At 47.4% G+C, this 22,329-nt stretch overlaps 9 protein-coding genes across 9 annotated transcripts; 7 read left to right on the forward strand and 2 right to left on the reverse strand.

Moving 5' to 3' along the window:
- Positions 1-2,648: 2,648 nt before the first annotated feature.
- On the forward strand, positions 2,649-4,478 carry BO82DRAFT_387023 (aldehyde dehydrogenase family protein; the record flags this gene model as incomplete). Its single annotated transcript, XM_025638284.1, has 7 exons — positions 2,649-2,700; positions 2,750-2,848; positions 2,917-3,060; positions 3,142-3,256; positions 3,337-3,639; positions 3,718-4,122; positions 4,190-4,478. The coding sequence occupies 7 exons, from the start codon at positions 2,649-2,651 to the stop codon at positions 4,476-4,478; spliced, it is 1,407 nt and encodes a 468-aa protein (XP_025487000.1).
- Positions 4,479-5,996: 1,518 nt separating this feature from the next.
- Positions 5,997-6,316, forward strand: BO82DRAFT_358762 (uncharacterized protein). The gene has a single exon (XM_025636383.1). It carries the CDS (start codon positions 6,009-6,011, stop codon positions 6,297-6,299), a length of 291 nt encoding a protein of 96 aa, XP_025487001.1. The 5' UTR covers positions 5,997-6,008; the 3' UTR covers positions 6,300-6,316.
- Positions 6,317-7,606: 1,290 nt separating this feature from the next.
- Positions 7,607-8,877, forward strand: BO82DRAFT_358763 (NAD(P)-binding protein). The gene has a single exon (XM_025636384.1). The coding sequence runs from the start codon at positions 7,674-7,676 to the stop codon at positions 8,697-8,699; it is 1,026 nt and encodes a 341-aa protein (XP_025487002.1). The 5' UTR covers positions 7,607-7,673; the 3' UTR covers positions 8,700-8,877.
- Positions 8,878-9,340: 463 nt separating this feature from the next.
- On the forward strand, positions 9,341-9,811 carry BO82DRAFT_295305 (Dabb family protein; the record flags this gene model as incomplete). The annotated part of the gene is made up of 3 exons (XM_025631857.1): positions 9,341-9,409; positions 9,471-9,581; positions 9,656-9,811. The coding sequence occupies 3 exons, from the start codon at positions 9,341-9,343 to the stop codon at positions 9,809-9,811; spliced, it is 336 nt and encodes a 111-aa protein (XP_025487003.1).
- An 816-nt stretch (positions 9,812-10,627) lies between these two features.
- BO82DRAFT_193972 (cupin domain-containing protein) lies at positions 10,628-11,595 on the forward strand. The gene has a single exon (XM_025630539.1). It carries the CDS (start codon positions 10,726-10,728, stop codon positions 11,377-11,379), a length of 654 nt encoding a protein of 217 aa, XP_025487004.1. The 5' UTR covers positions 10,628-10,725; the 3' UTR covers positions 11,380-11,595.
- Positions 11,596-11,811: 216 nt separating this feature from the next.
- BO82DRAFT_295240 (fungal specific transcription factor domain-containing protein) lies at positions 11,812-13,803 on the reverse strand (the record flags this gene model as incomplete). Its single annotated transcript, XM_025631855.1, has 1 exon — positions 11,812-13,803. The coding sequence occupies one exon, from the start codon at positions 13,801-13,803 to the stop codon at positions 11,812-11,814; it is 1,992 nt and encodes a 663-aa protein (XP_025487005.1).
- Positions 13,804-14,911: 1,108 nt separating this feature from the next.
- BO82DRAFT_387028 (putative carboxylesterase) lies at positions 14,912-17,088 on the reverse strand. The gene is made up of 3 exons (XM_025638285.1): positions 16,442-17,088; positions 16,197-16,381; positions 14,912-16,140 (listed from the first exon to the last, which is right to left on the reverse strand). The coding sequence occupies exons 1-3, from the start codon at positions 16,884-16,886 to the stop codon at positions 15,109-15,111; spliced, it is 1,662 nt and encodes a 553-aa protein (XP_025487006.1). The 5' UTR covers positions 16,887-17,088; the 3' UTR covers positions 14,912-15,108.
- Positions 17,089-18,236: 1,148 nt separating this feature from the next.
- BO82DRAFT_193988 (uncharacterized protein) lies at positions 18,237-19,330 on the forward strand. Its single transcript, XM_025630540.1, has one exon. The coding sequence runs from the start codon at positions 18,392-18,394 to the stop codon at positions 19,139-19,141; it is 750 nt and encodes a 249-aa protein (XP_025487007.1). The 5' UTR covers positions 18,237-18,391; the 3' UTR covers positions 19,142-19,330.
- A 425-nt stretch (positions 19,331-19,755) lies between these two features.
- Positions 19,756-22,102, forward strand: BO82DRAFT_193990 (CoA-transferase family III). Its single transcript, XM_025630541.1, has 6 exons — positions 19,756-20,187; positions 20,256-20,461; positions 20,528-21,246; positions 21,307-21,389; positions 21,455-21,533; positions 21,599-22,102. Exons 1-6 carry the CDS (start codon positions 19,916-19,918, stop codon positions 21,956-21,958), a joined length of 1,719 nt encoding a protein of 572 aa, XP_025487008.1. The 5' UTR covers positions 19,756-19,915; the 3' UTR covers positions 21,959-22,102.
- The last annotated feature ends 227 nt before the right edge of the window (positions 22,103-22,329 follow it).

The raw sequence follows: 22,329 nt of genomic DNA on the forward strand, positions 1-22,329 counted from the left end.
ATCTAACTATAACTGTATAGTTAAAAATTTTTTATATCTTAACCTGACTGCCAGGTTATGGCTAGGTTAAGGTTAAGGTATAACAGTCAGGTTAAGCCACTCTATTTCCTATTAAATAGTTTTATATTAAAGTATTAAAAGTAGGGTCTGTAGTTTGGTTTATACAGTTACTATAAAAAGTTTCTTTCTAATTTACTATTAGTAGTAAAAGTTATATTATAACTTTGTAATTTATTTATCTATTTTTTAAAAGCTAATTTTTATTTCACTATTTTTATATAAAGGCTGATTAGCTTCTGTAAAAAAAGTTGTATATTATTATATATAGCTGTAGATACTGCAGTCAGCTGCAGTTTTTTTTAATCTATTTATTTTATTTTTTAATATTTTTTTTAGTTTTATTTTATTTTATTTATACATCTAGTCGGGCTCTGTTTAGGACTTTTTAAAAAGCATTTCTAATATTACAGAACAGATAGACTATGCTAATTAGAACATATCTTAGAATAAAAAGAAATAGCTGGAGAGCTATTTTATCTGTTTGTATAAAATTCTTTTATATGTATGCTAAGCTAGTGCTAGTTTGGTATATAGCTGTTACAGGACAGACCCGCAATACTTGCTGCATATGACTGCAGCCTCTTTATCTTCCCACCAGACCTCCGCAATCTTTCTGTTCTCTAACTATTCCTTTTTGTTTGTACGGCATGCTTAGATTAGAACTAATCTAAATTTATTTTATAATATTAGAAATAGTTTATCTGTCTACTAGTAATAGTAATTAAATAATTATTATATATTTTAGAATAAAAGTTTTATTAGTCCTATTCCAACCTACCTATTTTACCTAATTATATAATTTCTTTTATAATATCTAAATAAATACCTTTTATTCTGCTAGTACAGCAGCTTTAGTAAGAACTTTAGAATTAGTATACTAAGATTCAGCAGCTATATACCAATCTAAATATATCTTATACTAAGATCTAACAGCTCTATATATAATAAATTATATATATAGTATTTAGAACCTGCCTGCCTAACCTGTCTTATTTTAATAATAAGCTATATATACTGTATATATGGCTTTTTTTTATTAAAGCAAAGCTATAATCCGACCAACTTTTTAAAACTAATACTTTTAACTATATTTAGAATTAATTAAAATAGTTTTAATAGGCTTTAGTCCTGCACCTCTACCAGCTTACAAAAAATAAATAATCCTAGGATTTAGAAAATATTTTTTAATTTTTTATATAATTATATTATAATCTATATAAACAACAGAAAGCTATCCAACAATTTATATTAATATACTAAAAAAATAATAAATTACTTATTACTTATTTTATATATTTTGAACAACTTTTATATAAAGCTAATATAATTATCTGGTTGGATATCTTATATATAATTATACTCTACCAGAAATTATAATTAAACCTATACTAGACCTTAGAAAACTTTAATAACTTAATATTTAACTACTTATATAATAAATATATTAAATTTATTTAGTATACTGACTAGTATACTATTTAACTAATTTTTAAATTTATTACTAAATCTATTTTAAAGCCTACTGTGCTTATCTAACCGGACCTAATAAATACAGATTTTATAAAAATACTTACAGCTCGCCCGAGCTTACCAGTTTTATTTATTATATCTATTTTATCTTATTATTTTTATTATTTTAAGAATAATTTTTATCTGTATTATAGGTTAAATAACTACTAGATTTCTAACTGTAAGAAGCCCTCTAAAATTCAGAATAAAATTTATATAAAAACTATAGTATATAGTTCTATACTTAGTGCCTGCTTTGGTAAACAGTTTTTTTTAAAGATCTAAATAAAAGGGGGGGTACTGTTACAGAACAGACCTGCAATACTTACTGTATATAACTGTAGTCTTTTTATCTTCCCACCGGACCTCTGTAATCTTTCTATTCTCTAACTATTTCTTCTTGTTTGTACAGCATGCTTAGGTTAGAACCAATCTAAGTTCATCCCATAGCAATAGCATACAAGGCCTTAGGTGCCAACTGGTGCCTGAAGCCGAGCTCTATATCAGGGCCTTGGTCCCATAACAGAATACTTATATACAGCAATCTGGGCAAGACTTACACCTTTCTGTAATACTTAGAACTAGTAGCTGCAAAATAAAGCTAAGCAAGTCAAAAAGCTTTATATACATACAAATACTTGCTTAAATAGCCTATTTAGAAGATAAATTAATTCTGCCGGCAAAACACCAAGCAAAAACTCATTTGCCCGATGGCCGCAATAGTCCGCCGTACCCCGCCTCCATAGAATCGCATTTGTGGGCGAAAAATGTGCGGGGTCCGCTCCTCCCAAAAGTCCGCTACGTCAACATCCGGGTCCAGCCCACATAAAGTTGTACTGAAGCGTACTGATCGACATCCGATTAGAAGATCCGAATCCGAAACTCCATTTTTACTCATCGGAACCGACCGCAATCTAGCCATTGAACATGCTTGGTCAGCAGGACCATTGCCACTAGTCTAGGATTTATAGATTCGAGATGGACCCCCAGCAGCAACAATGATTTCTTTGTCCGCTCACAAGAGACTTCGATTCGAACATTATTACTTATCATTATTTCTAGACAAAAGTAAGTACACAATGGCTAACCCCGTGGGAATCGAGACCCGTCTTTTCATCGGCGGTCAATTCAGTACCATCATTGGATGGCTCCACTTTCAAGCTACACAGCCCATATTCAGGCGAGCTTGTAGCAGAGGCCCATGAAGCAAAGGCCGCGGACGTGGATCGTGCGGTTGAGAGTGCCAAGGCAGCACTCCCAGCGTGGTCAGAACTGGATGGTAAGTTTTGGAATTTCTTGCCTGGCCCCGTCAACAGAGATTCCGAGGGGCTAATTCTCTTCTGCTAGGCTCTGAGAGGCGCAGATATATGCTGAAATTGGCCGACCTTGTGGAAGCGCATGGGGCCGAGTTCGCCCGCTTGGAGGCTTTGTCCATGGGCAAGCCGGTTTCCACCTACGTGGAACATGTTGTAGGCCCCGCCACTTTGAGATGTACGCGATGCTCGCTTCCTACCGTTCCCTACCGAGCATGGTTCAACAAGAATGGATATTACTTACGCAAGTAAAATACAGACTACGCAGGAAAGGCGCTGGACATCCACGGGGCCACCTCGTTAACCTCGAAGGATCAGCTCAACCTCACATTCCGTCAGCCGTATGGTGTAACAGGGGCCATCATCCCGTGGAAGTAAGACACCCATGATTCTTAGATGATCCTTGTATGCTATACATCCGCTATTCATGTTGCTGACTCTGGGGGGGAACCAGTGTCCCGTTAATTATGATCTGCTTTAAAGTGGGACCGTCTCTGATCGCGGGAAATACGCTGGTCCTGAAATCATCCGAGAAGGCCCCGCTGACCTCCCTGCTGTTCGCGCGTCTGGTTCACGAGGCTGGCTTTCCGCCCGGCGTCTTCAATGTGGTCTCCGGATATGGCCTTCCCTGCGGGGATGCTATTGCACGTCATATGGAGATCCGGAAAATCGCCTTTACAGGCAGCACGCGGACTGGGAAGGCGATTCAGAAGGCGGCGGTCGAGTCGAACATGAAATCGTGCACTCTGGAACTCGGGTGAGTCATTCTTGTTCTTTCCATGAGGGGAAAATAATCCAATCGTGTATTGAAAGAGCCTAATCTGATGGTGAGTAGTGGCAAGAGCCCCCTGATCGTGTTCGATGATGCCGATCTGGACAAGGCGGCCAGAGCCGCAGCCTTCTCTCTGGTTTCGAACTCCGGGCAAGTCTGCATGGCTTCGACCCGAGTTTATGTCCATACATCAGTGGCGAAGGAGTTCACATCGCTGTATACCCGCGCCATTCAAGTCATTCGGGGCGCTGTAGGGGACCCCTTGGATCCCACAACGCGATTCGGGCCCCAGGCCGATGCAGTCCAATATCAGAGTGTCTCAAAATATCTGGCGATGGCTGCCCAAGACGGTTTGTCGCGGTTGACCCTGGACAATCCCATCGTGACCGGAGGCAAAAACATTGTCGCCCCGGAGGTTTTCGTCGAAGTGCCGGAGGATCACACCCTCATGCAAGAAGAGATTTTTGGGTAAGTGTCTGGGACTCTTGTCAGTCTGCTTTTCCAGACTGAGACTAACGCTATATTTAGAATTTAGAGCTGTTTCTTGTCTCAACACCTTTGAGACCGAGGCCGAGGTGGTCGCCAAGGCGAACGACTCAGTGTACGGCCTCTACGCGAGTGTCTTCACCCGCGACCTGCAGCGAGCGATCCGGCTGGCGAAGCAGTGTGAAGCGGGCTCGGTCGCAATCAACACTTCGTCGCCGTATTTCTGTCAGGACCTGCCCCTCGGCGGGTATAAAGGATCAGGGCTCGGACGGGAGTTGGGGCAGGAAGGCCTGGACGCGTGGACCGAGACAAAGACTGTCTATATCTCGACAGCCTAGGCAGACCTGGGGTAGATCAATTTCTGAGAGTGGTCATGTACTGTAATACATGAGATGTACTTATTACCCATATCTTCTTCAGTTTTCTCTTCAAAAAATCGATAAAGGCAATCTCAACACGATTGTGGCAGGAGTACATTGTAAACTACTCATACATCAACAAAATCTACCTTAAAGCATAACAAGAATGATTCGATAGCTTCTCAGGCAGCCTTTCGATGGGCCATAAAGTGGTCAAGAGATTATACAGTCAGTCGCGATCTGGAACACCTCACCGTCCATGTTTGGGGAAATCGGCACCTCCAACTATCGGTTTATGTCCACTCGGTATACTCAATCTTACAAGGGAGCACTCATATCTCGTGACGGGAGATAACCGGAGGTGAGGTTTCAGATACTGTACTGGTTGGCCAGAGCCTGGTATGATATTAAATACACCTGGAGAGAAGCCAGCCTCCTTTACTAGACACGCGGAGATTAGTAACAATAGCGGGACCATCTTAGATGACTTTAGAACAAGCGTATTTCCAGCCATAAGCGACGGGCCGACTTTGAAGCAATTTATTATCAATATCAACGGCACACTAGCGGAGTTAAAGTCTTAAAGTATTGAAGAAGAAAGAGTCGTCTCGCTCACTTACTTCCACAGGATACTAGACCATGCAACGCCGTACAGCTGCTTGAATGACATATTAAGCTAACCTTGGATGTCAACGAAGTGGCACTATGGATGTCTACTGGCTTCCTTTCCTGCATAGTTATATTTATCATTCTGTTGTTATGGCTGTCCTGGGAGTCTCTGATTTTGCGTGTAGCGCACTCTTCCCTTCCAAGGTAAATGGCATCCACTCACATATCAACGTGGCAGAACCCAACAGGTTCCATATAAGTTGGAAATGGGCTTGCCCATGGATAAAGCCTCTAGGCGGGCAAATTCAACCCCTGCCCCTCAACCAAATCGGCAATTCTCTTTATAAGTCTTTGTCTGTCCGAACCTAAGCTAGCAGTCAGCTATAGGCTTCTTTAAATGTTGGGGTTGTCTGATGGAACAAGTTACACACCATCGAGAGTCGACCACACCGGAAATGCAGTCTTTGCACTTTGAACAGCACAATCAACATCCTCGGCTTCTGCTTCTTGTCGAGCCGAGGACGACCTATGCCGGTACCATCTATACCTATGTATCTCCAGACGCATGCCCGCATGAGCCCGTCATGGCCGCCAAAATACGTGGAGCATATCCTATAATTGCGATTGATCTCTATTCTGAGCGACTTTCACTGGCGAAAACCCTCGGTGCATCCCACTGTATACTCGGCACTGAAAGCAATATCGTTCAACGTATCCAAAGGATCTGCCATGAACACAATGGAGTTCAGTACGCTTTGGATTGCTCCGGGTCACCGATCGTTGTGCAGAATATGATTGATTCCCTAGCAGCGCGTGGAAGGGCGGCCAGAGTCGGGGCTCCAGCTCCTGGCACCTGGGTCTCGGTAGATGTATTTTCTCACTTTACCCTGGGAAGACAATATGTTGGCTGTCATCAAGGGGGAAGCATATTTGCTCAGATGCACGCATTATTTCAATTCCCCGCTGAACTACAGCTGGCTAACCATACTTGACATGCAGCTGATTCCGTTCCTGATCGAACAACATCGCAAGGGGTATTTACCATTGGAGAAGATTGTCACCTACTATCCTGTTGGCCGATTCCTTCAAGCACTTAAAGACTTAAAGGATGGCAAGGTAGTCAAGGCTGTTTTGAAGTGGGAAGGGGGAGATTCAGAAAACACCGATGCACAATCACTAGGAAGACTGTGACTGGCTTTGAAAACAAGACCCCTTTCTCAAGTAATGTCACACGTCGAGGTCAAGAGTCGTGTACGGGATTGTACTTATGATCGTTAGTGATGCCCGGAAGGCTAAAGAACCACATCACCCGAACATGCTTCCGAATGACTAAGCCCTTACTACATAGAAAGTAAATCTGTTTGTATCATTATTGTTTTGACGGGATCTTTCATTGGTCAACTTTTGCGCGGCTATGAAAAAGGTATCAGTGTACATGTCAAAGTTAAGGCTAACGGGTACGCCAAGGTTACAAAGTGCACCGAACTCATATGCTCAATAATTCTTGTGGCAAAATGACACAGTTCGGAGGTTCCACCATAACTGGTGAAGTTGGAATGTAGGACCTTCAATGTCCTAATAGTAGATGAATCATGTGCCTTGGCAAGAAGGGTCGGTACGTAGTAGACAATATTAGATATAATACCGTTCCATTTGACGGCGGCAGCCTGCGGCCTTGCCTGAGGCTGTCAGCTGACCGCCCACCTCGGTGGCCTTAGCTAGTTCTCGCAGTTAGCCTGACGTCAGAATCCAAGCATCTTCCACCTCTCGGAGGCGTCCTCACCATTGTTAATAAGTTGACCGGTGTAAAGCGAAAAAGACCTGGGTAATAAGATTTGATTGACTCCCAATCCACAGCCAACCAACTCTGGTTTCTAAATTTGTTTCCCAAAGCAGATAGGGCAAGCTTACTGATTTCCGACGGCGAATACTGTTCCGAATAATCGGACAGCTTACATATCCCTCCGCTGTCTGGAAAGGATATACTGATATAGATGTATATAGCCGATATAGCCGGCTGTTTTTATATTTCTGGTAATTTACATATCATTACAGTTGCTGCCAAGAAGACCTGGCTTATACGCTGTAGCACGTCGACTTCAGGCAATAATATTCCTTCCTTAATGCTGCTATAGTGACCAGCCTTCTTGGGCTTCTTGTGTCAACGCAAGATCTGAGGTAACGAGCTTGAGAGAGCCACAAGATTCCGGAGAAGTGACGCCGCTAAAGATTTCTCCATGACATGTAGTGATTCTGGAAGGAGCCATACACATTAAGGTTCTCGGCTATAGAAAGTTCATAACTGTTTCCGGCATTCTCGGGACTCCTATGGTAAGTAATACATCAAGTCATGCGGAACCGATCCTTGGCACAATGTCTCAATGGGCGCATTACCAAGAGAGCCGACTTGCTGACGTACAGTGAATTATTAATCACTCCGGCCTGTCTTTTCTGCGTACTGTATAAAGATGGGTTACCTTCATCCATAGTTATAATTATTTGAATGTAGAGCATATTCAGAACAATTTTCCTAAGAGCTCTTAGTTACTATTGTCGACAGTCATCATGTCTTCTTCTGTATTTCTCATTGGTCCGGGCTTCATCGGAGGAGAGATTCTGGACCTGCTCTTGAAGGAGAACTACTCTGTTACAACTCTTGTCCGTCGGGAATCGGCTGCTGCGGACTTTGCCAAACTGGGAGTCCAGACTGTACGAGGGACCTTGGATGACAAGGATGTGATTATCTCTCAAGTTGGTCAAAGCGATATTATCATCCATACAGCGACTGCTGATCACCTGCCCTCCGTGGAAGCTGTCCTAGAAGGCATTCGGCAACGCGCAGCCAACGCGCTGCAGACCATTTTCATCCATACTAGCGGTGCTAGTTTGCTCGCGGATAACTCTGCGGGTGCCTACAAAAGCCAAACGGTCTTTGACGATGAGAATCCAGCTCAGATTGACGCTCTTCCCGATAGTGCACCCCACCGGAAGATTGATCTGGCTATTGTGCGCGCACGCAATGAATTGGCAGCATACGCCAAGCTTGCCATTATGATTCCTCCTCTCATCTACGGCATTAGTACTCGAGAAAAACGAACCTCAATTCAATTACCGACGATCGTTCGCTACTCTCTCAAACACGGCTATGCAGGCCAGATTGGTGCTGGTCGGTCTGTCTGGAATCAAGTCCATGTGAAAGACCTTGCGCGTGGCTACATAACCTTGCTTCATTGGCTGGAGTCAAGGCCGTCTTCGGAAGTGGTCCAAAATCCCTACTTTTTCTGTGAAAATGGACAGGAACTTTCTTGGGGCGAGTGCTCTGCGGAGATCGGTCGCATCTTGCAGAAGGATGGTCGGATCAAGGATTCTACCCCCAGGACTATTCCGCCAGAAAACTATGCCGATATTTTCGGTGACTACTCTGAAATAGTTGAAGGATCAAATGCTAGACACCGGGCAAATCGTCTTCGCAAATTGGGCTGGGCGCCATCGGAGAAACAGACCTTCGCATCTTTGGAGGAAGATGAGATTCCACTCATTCTGACAGAAAAAGAAGAGTTCAAGGGCTACTCAAAGCCTGTTGCTTCTTGAGTTATAACATGGTGTTTGCTTCCCACATTGATGAAAAAATGTTGATCAATGTAACCCTGGTTGTTTTGAACATCATCATTCCCTGTCTAAGACCTACATTGAATGTCAGGTAATTTTTGGAAGCGATTATTCAGTGAATGTAAGCTTCACCTTCAAAACACGGTGATCGATCAACCAGGTTGCTCCAGTTTGTAGCTCTGAGGCCCAACGGTTTGGCCATTGAATGACCTCATATCGTAGCTTGCAATTCGGTTCTAATCTCGGCCCACTTTTGCTATCGAGTTGACCGCGGTTATATGCCATTATCGTTTCTCGCGCATTGTCACACAGACCCCGACTTCAATAACGTCAACCCGCCAGTCCAACCGAATGGATCATATCTTCCTTCACTCGAGTCTTACTCCGGCGAGGAGACAAGCTGTCCAAACAAGGAAGCATCCTTCTACTCAATTCGCCACCGTAGGGCCCGTTAAGTCTGCTCCGACCCTGCTGGAGATGTGGATGGGGTCGCCAACTTGTTCGTCATGTGATCGCTGATGTCACTGTCGGGAGTGAATAAATACAGATTGAAAGTCAGAGCGCAACACTGTTTCTTTCTCACACCATCCGACTTCGACTCGACCATCAACTCCATCTCAATCATGGGCTCCGTTACACATATTGTGCAACTCCAATTTCGCAAGGATGTTGATGCAGCCACCGTTCAAGATGTAGCTATTATGAATCGAGAAAGAGTACTCTCACTGTCCTATCTGTACTAATCCCGATCAGGCCATCCAACGAATGCTGAACCTGAAGGAGAAGTGTATCCATCCGGAGACAGGAAAGCCTTACATCGTCTCAAGCACAGGAGGGAAGGAGTGCTCGATTGAAGGAATGCAGGTGAGATTGTATTTCTACTGGAGTGCATAGAATGATTCATATTGTTTCTTCTATCTAACTGCCTGGAATTACAGGATGGCATTACTCATGTCTTTGTGGTTGTCTTCGCGTCCGTCGCCGATCGTGATTATTATGCCCAGAAGGATCAGGCTCACCTCGACTATGGTGCTAGCCTTTTGCCCATCGTGGAGAAAGTTCTGGTTGTTGACTTTGCACAAAACATCTACTAGAGGAGTTTATACTGGAGGACTGCAACAATATGGCCGCACCAGTATTAAACACATGTTCGGGCCTCCGTCGACATTTCTTCTTGCACTTGTCGCCGGTGAAATCTGCGTAGCATGGCTTGGCTCGTGTTGTGCCCGAACGTTAGGTCCTATACTCGCCGTCAACGTTCTGTTATCCGGTCTAAGAAGTCCTAAGACATTTGGAACTCCAGATTTATGGTCACCCTATCGCGGATCTGTTGTCGAATGCGTTGTTGAGAGAGACATAGTGGGTGGTACATCCATAGATACGTGATCAGTGAGGTGCCAAATGTTTGTTGCCCATGGATCGCTCTCAGCGAATTGACCTAAAATTCCCTGTTCCTTTAAAGATCGTGGTGTTACAGAATCCTCTCATCATGCTTGGCCATTCCTCATCCATAACAAACCCGTGATTGACCAGACTTCCAAGGGTGTAAGACCGATTTGTATGGCTGAAGATAAGAGAGACCACGCCTTCCTCGCCACTCGCAATTTGAACAAAGGGCCACTGTCGAGTTTGCGGTGGAAAAAATGCCTGTTCCGTCCCGCCTGATATGTGAGTACTGCTGGCAAGTATGGTTGCCGAGCGTTTCCCTTGCCACTGGGTTTCCATGGGAGGTCCTTCCCGCGGCTTCAATAACCACATGTCTAACTGACGGAATGGGTCCGAGTCGCCGCCTTCTCCGGGCCGCGGCCTCATGCTAGTAAGTAACACATAGTGATGAGGCATATTGCCGCGGCGGCATGCCCTGATGATGCCGCATGCGGCAAGCTGCCGGTCCAGATAAATAACCACACCAATTTCAGAGCTACTTTGATGATTTCACGCCATTGCTCGTATATCGCCAAACATAACGCAATCTCCCTAGAGCATCCTATTTGAACTTTCCCGCAAAATGGCCAAAAAACTCGGCTTTGATCTGCCTAACGGATGCCATCTCGTTCACGGGAGTGGGTCGCTCATCAAGACCGCATATTCGCCCGAAACCGGGTTGCCTGGTACCCTGCAGATCCTCAGCTACGGTCATGACCAAGACTCCAGTTCTGTGGCGTTTTGTGGCCCCAGTGGTCTTTTCCAATTCGATACAACCTGCCGCATGCCCCGTCACGTGCACATGGCACCCACAAAGGAAGGAGAGGGGATGCAGTATGTGGTGGAAAAGATCATAGTCTTGAACGGGGTTGCCATTACGGAACTGGGGGGAGAAATCTACGTCGTACCTCCAGACACTATGGTCACTATTGGACACGGCGTACCTCATTCATGGGTCGCTGCCCCCTCTGGCATGGATTTGCAAGCGCTGGGAGTTGCGGATGAGCCGATTGTGTCACGTGGACAGTTTCTGGCGGTTTTTGAATACGAGATGCCGACCTCCTTCTTCCCTACGCGCCAGACACAAACCCTGCACACGGAAGAAGATTACGTGAGATGTGATGACTTGCACTCTATTAGAATTGCAGAGATGGATGCTGAATACCTGAGAAAGAATGCCTGGTTTGTTTGGGGGAATTCATGTCGAAAGTTAGGATCTACGAAGCACAGCAATTGAGCGATGCATGGCTACTAGCAAAGTCTCACAGCTCTTCAATGTCGAATCGCAAGCAAACCCCAATGTATATGGGAAATTGAGGAAGTTAGTCGGCATGGTTCGAGAGTGCCTGATCTTTGGCCTTAGCCAATTCGAATCGAAGCCGTGCACCTGATATAACACAATCATCTGAACATTAGAGAAACGTGTCTGGATCATAGTTGTGGGTATATAACGGCAGAGAAGGGGTAAATATATGTACCCCTATCTCGCATAGTAAGGTGGATTCATTATCGAATGCGTGAGCGAAGAGCCAATCTGTAAAGAATAACATGTTTGAACTACTAGGCCTGGCAATGGTTGTTTTCTTGGGCTCATGTTTTTCTGCTACGATATTCTTCGTCGGTCAGGATGTGCTATAATTCTTCGTGACTATGGTTGTTGCCCTACCCTTTAAAGGCCGTACGTTGTGGAAAAGAAATCCGGTAGCAACATGTTCCCCACAATGTTTGGCATCCACTCTTGATCCAATCCCAAACGTGTGTTAGGAGAGACGCCTGCCCAGGAGCCATCTCTGATGAAGACCGGCCTCTGTTCTAGTGACTCAATGGGGGGGTTTTGCGCCATGTGGTCCGCATGCCCTTGTGGGTTATAGATGCCAGAAGTAGTAGATACTTCCATTTCAGACAGAAGATAGCTGAAAAGAGCCATTGCCCATTTACCAGGATCCCAGTAATCCTGCGCTCCATTGAGAGCCATCTGACAGTTGTCAAAACTTGCCTGAGCCATTTTGGCTACTTGGACATCGTTGGAGTTATGAGCTTGTTGGAAGAGCAAGATACCTGCAACGAAGAAGGCAGGAAACACTTCATGAGGAATTGTGCATAACGATGAGTTCAATACAAGTTTGACAGCAGCAGATGATATCGCGAAGGCTGACGAATTTGCAGTGGCGGCCAAATCGATATTCGTTCGATGGAGCTCATCAGAGTGGGGCTGACCAGGCAGGTTCATGTAAAGGAGCATGCGATGGTAGTTCCAGAGAATATCCAAATGCACACCTGTTATTGATTGTTTGATGGCCTCCTCATCATTCCTGGCCTTCCATGTATCCAATTGCAGCTGGATCGCAGATGCAGATAAAGCTTCATTGACTGGTCCAAATCGAAATAGCATGATTCTCCGCAGAATCAAGGACAGTTCAACAACACGAATTTGATAGTCAAATGCGGCTCTGCATTCACAAGTATGACATGGTTCAACGCCTGTGTGCGCATCCACAAAATCCGCACGCGACAGCATATCAATATCACTTTGCGTTATATTGATTCGGAAAGGACGACCAAGAAGACTTGAGCAGTGTGCATCGCGGAGAACTAGAATCCACCATAGTCTCTTGAGCAGAGACCTGTCCTGGGCTTGGTGTTTTAAGCTAGCAGCTTTGCGATGCAATCCCAGTGAGACACCAACGGTGGCACCAACCTCAATCCATGAGCTCGGATTCCAGTAACAATCCATTTGTGGTCCGTGAAAGCTCATCATAATGGCGACTTTGAGTAGAATGATCTTGTTGTTTTCATAGTTGAAATCGAACAATGCCTTGGCACGATTGTAATACAAGCGCCGTGCGGGCCTCCGGGAATTGAACCCCGCGCGGTAGACAAGACCAAGATCGCCAAATGTCATTGCAATAAAGCAAATGGAGTGGAGTAAGATCCACGGTATCTTACGCTCTTCATGAGCCCGTAGGAGATCTCCCGGGTTCACCACTGGGTAGTATGGATAAAATCGATCAAGAAACACGTTAATCATGTTTGACAATAACGCCGGTTCTGGACAGTCGAATGCTCCTTTTGCCTTCAGGCAATCAATCTCGTACTTTTCAAGATGCTCTGGATGGATTCCATCCTGAACAATTCCAAGCGAGCGACTATCGCAGATGGAGTAGCTGGTGTCATGCAAATCTAGGACTGTTTCTGGGCGGAGCTGAAGTGCGAATGTCAAAGGCGATGGCTCGCCGAAAAGAACAAGCCCTGATTTCAGACACTCCTCTCTATGCTGTCTCACGAAGTGCTGAAACATGGATGATATTGACGATGCATTCCTGGCGTTCGATGCATCAATGGAACCAGTCGGTGGTGCGATACTGCTGGCGGAACCGCCATTCGGGCTTGATTCAGACGCGTCTACAGCGTTGGCGGTTGGAGGGGAAGAAATTATTGCTGGAAGGTGTGGATAGGCTCGCGTTCCCGAAGTTTCGCGGGTTACGGGGGCCGGATGGTTGCCACGCTCACTCGCAGTGAACGGGTCCGATTGATTTGGCGAACATCCCGCGAACAGTTGGTTTTCCGACTGGATCTCTGGTCTTTCTATCCGCTGCTTGGAGCGACGACTGTAAGTGCCTCGCTTAGAGGCGAGCAAAACACATTCTCGGTGATTATCCATGCGACAGCGACTGCAGGGCAGCCCGCCCTGCACTGCGTCACATTTCACTTTCAGTTGATTGCACCTTCGGCAGGCCTTCGCCGCTCTCAGTCGGCGTTTTGGACAGGTATCGGCATTTGGGTCATGGTCTTTGAGATGATCGTCTGCCAGAGGACACATGATCCGAACTATCTGGCGGTCTGCTTGCACGATATCCTAGGATCACTCCACGTACTTCGTTTCAATCGAGGCTGCTTTCAGGCATATTTTGCCGTCTTGGCGAGCTTCTAGCGCTGATGCGGGGTGATGGAATTGATAAGCCTTTCAATGCGGAAGCTCCGGCGCCGGAAGAAGGCATGTTCCGGGATGGGTCCGCTGATGCCAAGACCAGAAGAACTTGCATGATGTCATGATACAGCTGGAACTGAGCAAAGTGTGAATAGAACATAGTGGTGGCCGCATGATATAAGTCAACCGTCATTTCCCCATGCCCCCAAAGGGAACATAATTTAATGGGCAGGAATGCGTGGAGCAGAAGGACATTATTGCCCGGAGCATACCCATCTACAGGGGGAATCTATGTGTCCATTTTGAACGGCCCAAATGTCCCGTTGGGTTTTAACAAGAAAATCAACCTTGCGTTTCCACCCAGAACTCAACCTGCACCCCAGTAATGCCTCTATCCAAGCTTTGCGGGGAGCTCGGCTAGGAGACACAAGTGGGCGGTGTTCCAGGGCTAACAGCTCGGGATTGGCTACATTGAGCGTATAGAGTATATTACCTACCGTTTCATCGACCATATCGCAATTAACATAGGTACTTGTATAGTGACTGTGGGTTGCAAATTGACAATATCATTGAACCACAATGTGCCTTGTCGACTTATAAGTCCTTCATTTATCATTTGACTTATGGGCACTCGTTTACTTAAGAAATTGATATATTCGATGCCCCGAAGCTCCGCAGCATACTTAACAGTAATAGAAAGGCCATGCTCACTGACCGAAGCCGCATAATAAACCCACTGAACGCCTGATTTGTGCTCGGTGGGCGGGAGCGCGCCGCTGAGCAGAACTGCGAAGCTGGGTTTGTTCTGTCCTCATTAGACTTTTGCGTTTGTCGTGGGCTACATGGGTGTTGCAAATAAATAACCTACCGACTCTCTCAAATAAAGGTGCTCGGCAGTTGTTAGAAATACGCAACCTTTTTCCTGCTGTTCTACGAGTATCCAGAACACTAGTAAAACAGTACTTGGCGACAATTTCTATGCGGACGTACATGCTTAGTCACTATCCTGGCCCCTGCGGATCGCAGTATGAGAGCCTCTCACTGAGACGGTAAATTGCTGACGATCGTAGCAAATAACCTTGCAAATTTTATCACCCGAGCTTCAGTGGTCAACAATTTCTCCCAGCGCTGGACACCATGGTCGACGATCTCGACTCTGGTGTTTTCTCCATCGAACACATTCCACGCCCCTGAAGACCTGTATGACTGCCAAGGAGCTTCCCCGTAAGCATGGCGTAACATCATCTCGGAAAATCTATTGGCTGTTGCTTGGCAGGAACGAGGCGCCGTAGGACCAGCGACAGCGGGGTAGCGACAAGTGTAAGTGTTATCCAGCACATGGTACGCAGCTCCCTTGAACACACTGTTTTCATCTTCATCCGCCTGGTCAAACCGGTAAATGTACACTGGTGGCGAGTTGGGATCACGACAGGCGTTCGCGAGATTAAATGGCAAGGGCGCGAAGCATGCATCTGCAAGGACAGAAACGAATCCCTGTACTGCCGCTGCGTCAGAGCTGGATTGTTGAATACCATATTCATGCAAAGCCTCGTCGCAAAAAGATGGATCTTGTGGCAGAAACAGTCCACCACGGAGAGAGGCGATCACAGATTCTTTAGTTTTCCAGAGTTTGACAAAGCCAAAAACTGACATTTCATCCCGCATCGTCCCCGACACGATTGCCTGAACCCAAGCCGGAAAGGTCCCCACAGAGTCTAGTGGTTGTTCGGGATCGCCATGGCCTACAAACCATTTTGGATCCCAAACCGGAGACGTTGCCCCTTCGTTCCAAGTGACTAATACCTCCTGGGGAATCGACCGCAAAGCAGCAAGCTTCTCCGCAGCTGTAGCACTGACAGGGACTCCAGTGCGCTGCACAAGTTTGTCAAATCTCTCCTGGGCATCCTCCGGTCTGAGCATGGACCAAAACGGGGCTGATTGCAAGATGCCACGTTGACAAAGAGGCTGGTCTGATTTAAGGTGAGCTAGGACAGACCAGGCCCCGGCAGACTCTCCAGAAATTGTAACCTTAGTATTATCCCCTCCGAATAGACCTATATAGTTTTTAACCTGGTAACAGTCTTAGCAATCTAGGCATATTGGAAGCATATCGAAGTTCGACATACCCATTGCAGTGCCAGTCGCTGGTCGTACAGGCCTTGATTTGCCCATCCCACTTCTTCAAAATTGACTGCCTCTTCGGTGAGCTCTGAAGAGGATAAGAATCCGAAATGCCCAAGTCGATAATTGATGGAGACAAAAATGACAGGTTTTCCAGTCGCTACGGCGTGTTGGATTAAGAAGTCACCAGCTGGTTTGTTTTTATTAGTAGATTATTATCGGCAAGAGAATATTCAATAGACATGCTTACAGAAGTCAGCGTTACCATTCTCGAATGACCACCCACCTCCATGGATCCAAACAATTACAGGAATTTTCTTGTCCGAGGACAAGGCCGACATAGGCGCGTAGATATTCAGACAGAGGCAGTTTTGTTCGGATTGCTTCTGGTTGGCAGCAGGGGCACCAACGAAAAGGTGCCGCCGATGACCACGAGAACCATCAGAAATCTGAGGACAGATTGGTCCAAATTTCGTCGACTCGACAATAGCATCGCGACTCTCAAATTCAACGAGCCGAGCTTGACGAAAGCGGGCTGGGACGTGCGCGAATTGTATGCCAAGAAAATGAGCAACCCCCAGCACGGAGCAAAAGCCTCGGAATTCTGATTTGTCATTAATCGGAACGCTGATGTCGCTGGCTTTGATGCCAGCTTGCGCCGGTACTGCACTCCCGGTTCTGGACATGGAGTTCATTTAAGTGAGCAAACGTTTGCACAAGGGACAACTGGGTTATGTATGCTCTAACAGAGTGAATCGGTCAAAATATGATTCTCACCCTAATGTAGGATGCAGAACTCCGCCTTAGCTATACCGCCGCTGCGATATGTGTCATAATTAAGGCGCTGGCTTAGATGTAGCCGGTATAGCCGAGTCGCAAAGCCGAGCCATAAAGCCGAGCCACTGCTGACAAATGAGTGGAAAAACTGCCTACTCAGATTATCAATGAAACTGAAGGGTACTTGATGGTGCCGTCGTCAAGGGATTGGAATATCAGGCAGTCTGAGCTCATCAATTCTAGTGACTCGGGAGGTGAATCCTCGACGAGGCATTACGTGCCTGAGTAGAGCTGGTGGATGATATGCGAGTGGGTGCGGGTAAAAATAAATCGATCTTAGAAAATGGGTAGGTACAGAGTACAAAGTAAGCTTGGGGGAACTGTTGTGCTGTGACCACGGAAGATGCATAGAGTGATTCAATTGAGGATAGAAGATGGTGATTCAGTAATGGACAATCATCTCACTTCGATTAATAACTTATACTTGGCAAGGACTAGAAACTGCATTTGCTGCTCATATATGTTAGAGACTCAAATACTGATTAGACATGGCAACCTCAGCTTAATGACCCAGGGCTCGCTTATCTGACTTGTTCAATACAGTACTCACCCGAAAATCTCGTCTTTCATCAGAACACGTCCCTCTGGGGTATTCTGAAAGACGAGAGGAGCAAACAAATTGTTTCCTTTCTCCGGCGCGTTCCACTAGAAATTGTTTTGAGTTTACGTCCTGTGCCTTTAATAGGTAGTGAGATAGGTTCTTCATATGCTGCGCATCTGCTAGGGGCCCGAACCATGTTCTTTTCTCATTAGCAGCCTGGCTCGAGAGCTGCCGGCTGGCCCCAATTTAAAGCTCGGTAAATCCAGTGACAACGTGCAGGGAGGCTGGTCACTATGGCAGCATTAAGAAAGGAGTATTATGGAATCCAGTTCGGTAGTCTTTATTTTAAGGTTTAAATAAGCTTATTGACAATCAATGATATAACGAGAAAGAGCACATATTAGACTACCAGAAGCATAATAAACAATTAGTACCTATAGCCTAGCACTGCGAAGGCTATAAGCTCGCCTTTTTGAACAAAGAAATGATCATCAAGCACGGGCATAGCTTGTCCTAGAAGCTTGTATAAACTGGAACAATTCTTTGTTATAATTTCAACAACTCTAGACTAAGATCTGACATTCATAATGACGGCTCATTGTGAGGTTCCCGATATTCTACACTAAAGTGTGGTTGTCAATTTTTTCATAAACTAAACAATGCCATAGTCGACGGGTATAAAGCCCCAGTCGATGCCAACTACCTATCCTCCCAAAATCATCACTGGCTAATTCCTCAAGGTCAAGTCTACTACTACCAGACTCGACGGATACTAGCCACTGTGCGCATCTTATCCACTTAAGCCCTATCATCCCTGTGGCAATGTCTCATATCACTGCCACGCTTATCTACACCCTTCTCGTTACCCTCGCGGTGATTGGAATGGGAATAGCAAACCACACTTATCCCGGCGCGGAGCTCGAGGCCGAACGGTATCATGCCTACGCGGTGTGGAACCCGCATACCGCAGATTTCGACGTCTCCATGACCGACAGCGTTATGCATGGGTATCTCCGCGAGCAAGGCTGTCTCATGGAGTTGAAGCCCGAGCCCCAGGGGTATGCGCTAGGCGTCAACCTCGTGACACACCTCGAGCGTCTGATGAACGAGGTGGTCCTGGAGCTCTTGGCGCTGCTTCCCGGCCAGGCGGAGGACTACTTCGCGGCGATCCAGGAGGTCTGCGATCTCCTGTTTGGCCGGGGGTTTGCCAACGTTCTGGTTGAAGAGTTCATGAAAGACGCCGCGCTGGAGGACCTGAACGACCTCGAGCTCACGGTGGGTCTCCTCCACCGCGCTGTCGATGACCTCGTGCCGGACGTTCTCGCCCTCCTTCCCAAGCTGCAGGACGTGGTCGAGCATGTGATGCAGATGAGAGAGGAGGAGGAGGAGGAGGACATCCCGCCTGCAAGCATGTTGCAGGAGGTTGAGCATTACCTCCTCGAGAAGGTTTTCCTTTCGCCGGATGTGGTTGCTGTCCTGCGCAAGGTCCAGGACTATAGCGCGAAGTTGCAGAAAGTCCTTCCCCGGCAGTTTCGGGAGTGGTTCGTGCGGCTCACGCCAACCGGCAGCTAGAACTTCGAGTTGTCGCTCAGTGCGAGTAGGGGCGAGGACGAGGCCGAGGTGACGATTGATCTCAGCATCCAGGATATCCTCAACCGCTGGGAAGAGCACAAAGCTTCTGACAAGCTCGAGCTCTAGGTGGTTGGCTGGATATCGCCGGATGGAACATCCCTTTGAATCCTAAATTGGCATTTCATTTGTTTTGGACAATTTTTTTTCTTGAAAAGGATAGTATCAGATTTCAAGAGTTCAGAGGTTTCACGTTGAATATACTTAATCCCGACTTTTGTCCGTCCGTGCGTAGTCCTAAGGTGGTGTGGAAGGAGCTGGAAAGCCAAGATCTCGACCTGCAATATAGAAGGTTACCACCAACCTTATCATAACCCCCTTTGACAGGACATAAGACTGCTCCCCGTTGGCAAATTTAATGTCTAGGTAAGTCTGCATAAGCACAGTACTATCCATGTAACCCCATCACAACCGCAGTGGGTCGCACCGCCGATCAATGCTGAGGAGTTGCGTCTCCCGCGACCGGAGACTGTCCGCCTGGCGGTGAACCCACCACGCAACCATCGTATGCTGTGCAACCGAGTCGGTTGATGTGGAAAGGTGGGGTTGGGACAAAGGTGAGGCTGCTTTGTCGTAGGACGGGCTCATGGGCAGGTCGAGCACGTTCAGCGTAAGGCTTCCCTTTAAAAACCGCGTCGATCTCCCCACAAAATGTTATTCTGAAACCCCGACACCGACCGGTATACTTGCTTTCAACAGAAAACCCCAACAATCAACATGCCATCAGCGTCTACTTACTCGGTCCCCCAAGAATCGAAGCAGGTCTTCGAGACTGGCATCCTGAACAATCCGCTTTTCAACCATCTTCCCCCGGAGCTGCCGAAGCTGGCCGAATACGTGCAGTTCGAGGGCTCCGCACAGCCCAGCATCCCCATCAACTGGAGGTTTGCAGAGAGTATCTCCGCGCTAAAGGCATTCGAAGCGACCATGGTCAATCACTTGATCACGCGAAAGTATCAGGTTGACCCGGTCGGAGTCACTATCAACACGTGAGTTTACGCCTACCTAAAATGCAGGGTCTGCATCTAGCTGATAATATCCACGCCTGGCATTATAGAGACCATGCGTCGCTGTATTTTATGAGTCCGTTACTTGCTCAGGTAGTTGACTCTGATGGCAAGCCCAAACCGATCAATCTCTTCGACTCCAGCATGGCTCAGCTGTTCCCCGAGCAGGACAAACATCGCGCGGCCGATGGCGACCATCGCCGTCTCGTGACCAATATCTACAAGACCAAGGATGGTCGGTTCTACCATATACATGGTAGGTGGCGTCTCTCTGAACGCCCAGATAATGGTCAAGGACTCATCTAAATGACACCGAATGCAGGCAGCATGAACCCTAACCCAACCCTGACAGCGCTGGGTCTCCCTCTCGACGGACCCGCAGAAGATACATACCAGTCAGCGGTCGAGCGCATTCAGAGCGCAGTATCCCAGCACGACTCCGCCACGCTGGACCACCTGATGAACGAACAGTCGCGCCAGGCCGGCACGGTCGCATGGACTTCGGACGAGTATTTCGCCTCGGAGCACGGTCGCCAAAACAGCCACGTGGGATTATATGAGATCGAGAAGGATGCGCACGCCGCCCAGCCCCCGTCCTGGTGGCCCGAACAGCCTAGCCTGCCCTCATCACCCAAGCGACCGCTCGCCGGTCTCAAGGTTGTGGATCTGACTCGAGTGATTGCCGCGCCCTCTATCACCCGGGGGTTGGCCGAACTGGGCGCCAGCGTCATGCGGGTCACTTCGCCTCATATCACGGATATGTCGGTGCTGCATCCAGATCTCAACTGGGGGAAATGGAATTGCTCGTTGCACCTAAAGGAGGAGGCCGACCGGGAGCGATTGCGGCAGTTGATCCGCGAGGCGGACGTGGTCGTGGACGGGTATCGACCGGGCGTGATGGATCGGCTGGGGTTCAGTCGGCGGGACATTTTCGACCTGGTGAAAGATCGATCGTCTGGGATCCTGCATGTGCGCGAGAATTGTTATGGGTGGCAAGGGCCTTGGAGCCATCGGAGTGGCTGGCAGCAGATTAGTGATGCGGTGAGTACCCCTACCCAGTACTTCCTTCTCTCACGCGGCTGACTCGCACTTTTGCGATAGTGTTGTGGTGTATCGATGAGGTATGGGCAGGTGATGGGCTTGGATGAACCTATAACCCCTGTCTTCCCTAACTCGGATTATTGGTGAGTTAACTCGGTCGGTTTCGGGTTCTGACTGCATTTCGCTAACAGGTGTGGATGCTATATAGTACCGGAGTTGCGGGAGTTGCCGCCATCCTCGAAGCGTTAGTGAGAAGAGCAGACCACGGCGGCAGCTATGGCATTGATGTGCGGCCTACCACCCGCACCCTTTCGTTCGAAGAGCTCCAGCTAACCAGGTGTACCGTGTATAGGTATCACTCAACTATTACTCGCAATGGTTGGTCCGCTCGTGCGGCACCTACGACCAGGAGGTCTGGTCCGAGCTGTGGACGCGCCACGGCTCGCCCGTCTTCCGCCACTACCACGCGATGCCTTATCTTCTGCCGGAGATGATGAAACTGCTGCACCAGCACGACGCGCAGACACTTTTCCATGCACAATTTTTCGAGACTCGTCACTCGGCTGCGATTGGCGCGAATTTCAGGGTAGTAAAGCCTGTTGCGCAGTTCGGGCGGGCGGCCGTGGAGCTTGGGTATAACGTGGGGACGCGGGGTAACGGAGTGGATTTGCCGGTTTGGCCGGCCGATTTGAGGACGGAGGTTGTGCGGTGAGGGGAACCTAGTAGCCATGAGTGCAGTGAGTGCGGTTGCATACTGCACCGGTGATGAGAACATGATACAGGATGCATGGTTGGAGGATGTCCGGAAAGCTCTTTATTCCATGTAAAGTGGGGGGGTTGTCTTGTGACGCCTGTTGACAAGGGTCGGACCGTGGTAAGAGCGGGGATGTCCAAGACTGCCCGCTGAGTCAACACCTGATGCCTTCAACACAAGCCACTGGTTGTAAAAACACAAGTCAGTGCTAAAGGCTTTACGTGAAGTAATGTCCATTGTGAACCATGGCGCAATCATCAAAGATTCACCTTAGAGACCATGTAGCACATGTATATGTTCAAAGCAAGGCTGGTGCCACAACCGACTCC

This window comes from Aspergillus uvarum (assembly GCF_003184745.1).
Source record: "Aspergillus uvarum CBS 121591 unplaced genomic scaffold BO82scaffold_77, whole genome shotgun sequence".
In the NCBI taxonomy this organism is placed as follows: Eukaryota; Fungi; Ascomycota; class Eurotiomycetes; order Eurotiales; family Aspergillaceae; genus Aspergillus; species Aspergillus uvarum.